Source organism: Octopus bimaculoides, chromosome 4 (assembly GCF_001194135.2).
Source record: "Octopus bimaculoides isolate UCB-OBI-ISO-001 chromosome 4, ASM119413v2, whole genome shotgun sequence".
NCBI classification, from domain to species: Eukaryota; Metazoa; Mollusca; class Cephalopoda; order Octopoda; family Octopodidae; genus Octopus; species Octopus bimaculoides.
In genome coordinates this window covers 128,581,731-128,588,021 of record NC_068984.1, presented here as the reverse complement: position 1 = coordinate 128,588,021, position 6,291 = coordinate 128,581,731, and the positions used below count along the sequence as shown (strand labels likewise).

Below are 6,291 nucleotides of genomic sequence, written 5' to 3'. Positions count from 1 at the left end.
ATATATATATATGCATATATCTATATACATGTGTGCTTCTATGTTTGTGTATGTAGGCGTTATTTTAATTAGAAATAACATCCAGAGTCTGGATGTTATCCATCCATCTTTCCCACCCACCATTCCTGCAAGGATTGTTAGGTAGAGTCTTCAGGCACCTCCTGCATAGGGCCCTTTCAGAAGCAACCGTCATTACAATTTTTCAGTTGGGTTCTTAAGCGTAACTAACTGAGACTATGTAGATGCTCCAACCATCTAATTCTTGGTCTACCCGTAGATCTCCTGCCGGTTAGCTAGGCTTGATCAATCCGTCTTACGATCCGTTCTTGCGACATTCTAATCACGTGTCAGTTGTACCGGAGCTGTGATCTCTCAATGCGAAGAAACACAGATGTATGACCTGGAAAGATTCCCTGATCGCCGAGCTACCCATTCTAAAAAGTAACGTTACTCCAGAGATCTTTCGGAGGGACCCCATTTCGGCCACTTGTATTCACAATCATACTCGTTCGGTCACTACCCAACATTCACGACCGAAGGCACGAAAACCGAATTAAATATAGCAAGTTTGATTTTTCTTTTTATCAAATTTGTAGGCGCAGGTGTGGCTGTGTGGTAATTAGCTTGCTTACTAACCACATAGTTCCGGGTTCAGTCCCACTGCATGGCAAGTGTTTTCTACTATAGCCTCGGGCCGACCAAAGCCTTGTGAGTCGATTTGGTAGACGGAAACTGAAAGAAGCCCGTCGTATATATGTATATATATATATATATATATATATGTATGCGTGTGTATATGTTTGTGTGTCTGTGTTTGTCCCCCACCCCACCCCAACATCGCTTGACAACCGATGCTGGTGTGTTTATGTCCCCGTAACTTAGCGGTTCAGCAAAAGAGACCGATAGAATAAGTACTAGGCATCCAAAGAATAAGTCCTGGGGTCGATTTGCTCGACTAAAGGCGGTGCTCCAGCATGGCCGCAGTCAAATGACTGAAACAAGTAAAAGAATAAAAGAGTAAAAGAGTAAATTTGTGAACTTTTTAAATTGATTTATTCATTAATTTAAAGGATCGTAGTAAAAGTCTGAGCTCGCCAATGTTAAAGAAAGGACCAGCGTATATATGTCATAAAATCAAGCACATAAGATTTTAACAAGATACCATAGAGCAGGGGTTTTCAAACTTTTTGACTTGCGGACCCCTTTATATTTCAGGCTTTAACTTAAGGAGCCCCTTATAAACGCTTATGAAATTTATACATAAATATTTGCTTAAAATAACATATATTTTTACATTTATTTATTTAACAGTATTTAACAAATAGGTTTATTGTCAATGAAAAGATTTCGATTAAAAAACATATATAAAATCAAATTGCCCATAAAAAGTATTTGCTGTCCACGGACCCCCTGTCTTGTCCTTGCGGACCCCCTGTGGTCCGCGGACCACAGTTTGAAAACCCCTGCCATAGAGTGTTTAATATTTCAAAGTATCTTTCACTGCAATTGAAATTAATTTGCTGTTAATATTTTCGTTGCATGAAGACAAATAGCGTCAAAAGAAGCAATTATAACAACCAAAAAAGTGCGCTTCACACACACACACACGCATACACACATACACACACAGCACTAGTAAAAGTTAAAAAACGATAAACGTCGCCCTTTCAAAGCCTAGCCAGGCCCATGGGCCCGGTTTCCCGGTTTCTATGGCGTATGTGTTCCCCCCAGCTGGACGAGATGCCAGTCCATCGCAGCGAGTGAGAAAAAGTTGGGGCGAAAGAGTACAGTGAACTAATTACTTGTCAGTTCAGTGTAGAATATTTATGCCAAAAGGTGACGAGCTGACAGAATCGTTAGTGCATCAAAATTCTTAGCGGCATTTCTTCCGGCTATTTACGTTTTGAGTTCAAATTACATCGAAGTGGACTTTGCCTTTCGAGGTCAATAAAGTTTGCGTGTTGGGACTTATGTAATCGACTATCCTCCTCCCTTAGAATTGTTGGCCTTGTGCCAAAATTTGAAACCATTATTAAGCACATAACGAACGAAATATACTTTTCAATAAAGCACGTAGATGTTGAGAAAGAATAATATGAATTAGCAAGTGTGTATTTGTCTGAGAAAGTGTTACACTGACTGACGTGAATTCGCCAGAAAATACTGGTAAGCTCTGCCAATACGTAAATGACGTATTTATGAAAAAAAAAAACAGTTGGCTCATACGAAGGGCAGCATTCTAACTTAGAAAGGCGCCAAAATTAAGAACGTGCTGCGATTGATCGTGATTGGTTGGAAAAGATGTTAAACGATACAGAAGCAAACATGTCTTTTAGTTTTTCTTCTTTATGCAATTTTTCAGGTAAATAAAATATGCAGTGGGCCGTATGTACAAACTAAACAGTCCAATCAAGTCATTTTGTGTTTTTAAACACAACACAACATATAAGGAATGTTATCTCTGGATTAATATTTGCAGTAAACTTGCTTTCCAACGATGTATTTACATTAAGTATGATACATAGATGACTATTTTAATTTCATACTACTTTTATTGTATATAAGGATTTTTATTTTGCTATTCGCAATACAAGTGAATTTTTTTCTTTGTTTTCCTTTACATCGAAGGCGGGGAATTTCGTCAAAGCATATGGCTGGCTCTAAGTACACGCCATTGACAAGGCCCAAAAAGACCGAAATGTATCTCGCATTCTCGCTAGCCGCTACTGGGACGATTTTCGTCTACCTCCGATATACATTTTAAACACACCATATTCGTAAGAGATGTTATAACCGGACGAGTACTGCAGTAAATATATATTTACATTAAGTATGATACATAGATGGTTTTATATATATATATATATATATATATACATACACACACACACACATATATATATATTCATACATACATATATATATACGTACGTACATACATACATACATACATATATCAATGAAAATTTCTGAGAGAAATTGTTTGAAGCAATGTAATCTCTCTCTCTCTCTCTCTCTCTCTCTCTCTCTCTCTCTCTCTCTCTCTCTCTCTCTCTCTCTCTCTCTCTCACACTCACTTTCTCTCTATCTATCTCTTTATCTCAAAAGGTAAACCACTGTTCCCCTGGTGTCTTGATTTGTCAAAATCTTACTGCGGAATTCAATGTCTCCAGAGTGGATTTGCTACAGATGGACGAACTGGATGTCCGATCTGCCGCTGTCGAAAGCGTTGCGAGGTAAGGTACACTCATCCGAAACTTCTTAATTCTACTCTCTGATCTCATAACCACCCCGAGCTTTCCTGCAGCAACTCTCTTCGTTTTTTATAAAAGTAGACATTTCCGTAACCTCTCAGTTAAAAGCTCTACAGCGCCCCAGGTAAGTACTTTCAATGCCCACACCGCAGATGCAACATCTTTCTTACATCAACAATATTTCAACCATCACCGGCGCTATATCACCTAAAATTTCTCCTGCACGACAACCAACGTCACATACTCAATCATATGCAAACTTTACGGCGCCTTTTAATTTAGCGTAGGTCGTCACCTCGTCGATCATCGAGCACATACAAAATAATCTAATACGCATACAAGGTCAGCCTGTCGACACCCACTCCGACACTAGGGGGTCACTCCATTATCTATCTGCACACCTTGGTACCGCGCACTCAAGGAAACAGACGGAACAATATATATTTAGACTTAGAACCGTAACACTTGTGAATTTGAATGAACACTTTTTACCTCCGGCTCCTTCTCCTCCTCTTCCTAATACAGTGATCACTGCTTTACTCTTTTCTCTACATTTTCTCTACAACGCCTCATCCATCTTCTTTTCCTCCTTCTTTTCTCTTTCCTTCTCTCTCTCTCTCTCACTACTTCCTGTCGACACATACTCTCTCACATTGTTTTGCGTTCTCTATCAGTTGCTGCCAGTCGTCCTAACATAGAGGATTTAAAAACTCTTCTGCCTTTCCACCTTTAATTAGCCCAAAAGTAAGATTGCTTGAAACGTCGAAAACTCCACTTCCACTTCACCGTCCTCCGCAATATTCCATTATTCTTTCTCTTTATCTTTTTCCAATAAATACAGTACTTACCGATGCAGCACCACCAATCTTTGTATAATATATTCCTTATTATATTACGTCTTAATAAAAGATGGTATATCTTCTACGCCTTAAAAACACATCTTGTCTAGAAAGGCGAGATTGTCACAGCTAGGATGTCATCTCGATCAAAGCCGACTTATAGCTACACATCAACAATGGAGAGTAATCTTAGATCGGTTTTCAATCTAGTTTATCTTATGAATAATTCAGTCTATATAATAAGTTTAAGTTATAGTTGTCATTGTTCTTTTTCCTTATTTTTTTCTTTCACAAACGGATATTGAATGAATTTTTAATTAGAAACAGTCGTCATTATATCCCTCCAACTCGTCTGGAAACTGCTTAATTCTGTTTGCTAATCCTATAAAACAGTTTGATAGATTGATTACATAAACAGATAGGTAGCTAGATAGCTAGAAAGAGAGAGAGAGAGAGAGAGAGAGGCAGCTATATAAATCTTTGTATGTGTGTGTATATGTGTGTGTGTGTGTGTGTGTATCCACGTGAAGGCACATGACTTAGTGGTTTGTGTGTTGCACTTACGATTGCGAGATCGTGATTTCGGTTCCCAGACTGAGCGTTCCATCGTGCTCTTGAGCGAAGCCCTTCATTTCACGTTGCACTGCGATCATTTCGTCGCCTAACATGTGACACATGGTGCACCTGCACAGGTAATGTCAATTTGATGGAGGAAGTGAGCTTATGTGAACATAAACATTCGATCAATCTGTATGTTTGTTCGGCAAGAAATTATTTTCTTCAATAAGTTTAAGCTATAGTTGTCATTGTTCTTTTCCCGTGTTCTTTTCTTTCACAAACGGACATTGAATGAATTTTAAATTTGAAACAGTCATTATATCCCTCCTACTCGTCTGGAAACTGTTTAATCCTGTTGCTAATCCTATTAAAATAACTTGATAGATTGATTACATAGACAGACAGCTAGCTTGCTAGATACATAGATAAATTAATGGAGGAAGTGAGCTTATGTGAACATAAACATTTTATCACTATGAACAAAGCATCTGTGCGGTTGTTCGGCAAGAAATTATTTTCTTTAATAAGTTTAAGTTATAACTGTCTATATTTTCTTTATTAGCTACTAAGGCTCAACAAGAGGGACGATTAGAGATTTATACTCAAGCCAGACCCATTCGTTCTAGCTATTCTTGCAACGACGTTTATCCAAAAGCTGTTTTGGCTGTCGGGAGGGTGAGTGGTTTTCTCACTCCTCTGACTAGTTTTGGGTGTTTCCACAATCAGATTTTTATAAAGCGTTTTACTTATAGTTTTCTGAAATATGCCCACCGCATTGGAGTAATCTTTTATGTCAATGAACATGTTATTTGAAATGCTGAGGATCTGCATGTATTGTGTTGCTTTAGGTGGTGCACAAAGAAAATTTCTTGAAGTAATGTTGGTGTGTTCTTGTATATATTTCATTAGCTGTGTATTTTTTTGTGTGTGTTTATTGCAGTAAGGTTCATTATACTTTTTAATAGTGGTTTCTGTTTTGTCTGTGGTACTGGCAGTGGTATTGATGGTGTTGGTAATATGGGTATTAGGGTTAGTGGCTGTGGGAATGTGTCTGTGTTGTGGGGAGGGGCTGTGGTTGTGTCCGTTTTTCGTTTTTTTTTTCTTGTGAACGTCTTTCCATTCTTTGTCTTTTTTTGTTTGTTTGTTTGTTTTTGCACATGCCTGAATGAGACATGGGAATGGGTAACTCTGTTGGTTTGGTATCTGTTGGTGTTCCTTTTAGGGCTTCCTTTTGAGGAGTTTTTGCTGTTTCTTTTCTTTTGCTACTGTTGTTGTTTCTGCTGTACTTTTTGTTGTAGTTTCTTATTTCTTTATTGCCCAAACAAGGACAAACAAAGGGATTAAGTCGATTACATCGACCTCAGTGCGTAACTGGTACTTAATTTATCGAACCCGAAAGGATGAAAGGCAAAGTCGACCTCGGCGAAATTTGAACTCAGATCGTAACGGCAGACGAAATACAGCTAAAGATTTCGCCCGGCGTGCTAACGTTTCTGCCAGCTCGCCGCTTTGTTGTTGTAGTTTCTGCTACCCCTTAGGGGTTAGCCGCATTTAAGTGGCAAATATACTTCACGTTGTCGTGCAGCTACTGTTTATACCTCGTTCAGGGATTTATTAACTATATATATATATATATATAT

General features: G+C 38.4%; 1 protein-coding gene across 4 annotated transcripts in view; it reads left to right on the top strand.

Moving 5' to 3' along the window:
* LOC106882026 (tissue factor pathway inhibitor) overlaps window positions 1-6,291 on the top strand; it is a 32,232-nt gene that overhangs the window by 3,048 nt on the left and 22,893 nt on the right. For all 4 annotated transcript variants that reach the window (XR_008264059.1, XR_008264058.1, XM_052967708.1 and 1 more), the window contains exon 3: window positions 3,109-3,236. Coding sequence is in view for 2 of the 4 variants with exons in the window: in XM_052967708.1 (XP_052823668.1) it covers window positions 3,109-3,236 (128 nt within the window). In the remaining 2 variants the exon portion in view is untranslated. The remainder of the gene's footprint in view (window positions 1-3,108; window positions 3,237-6,291) is intronic.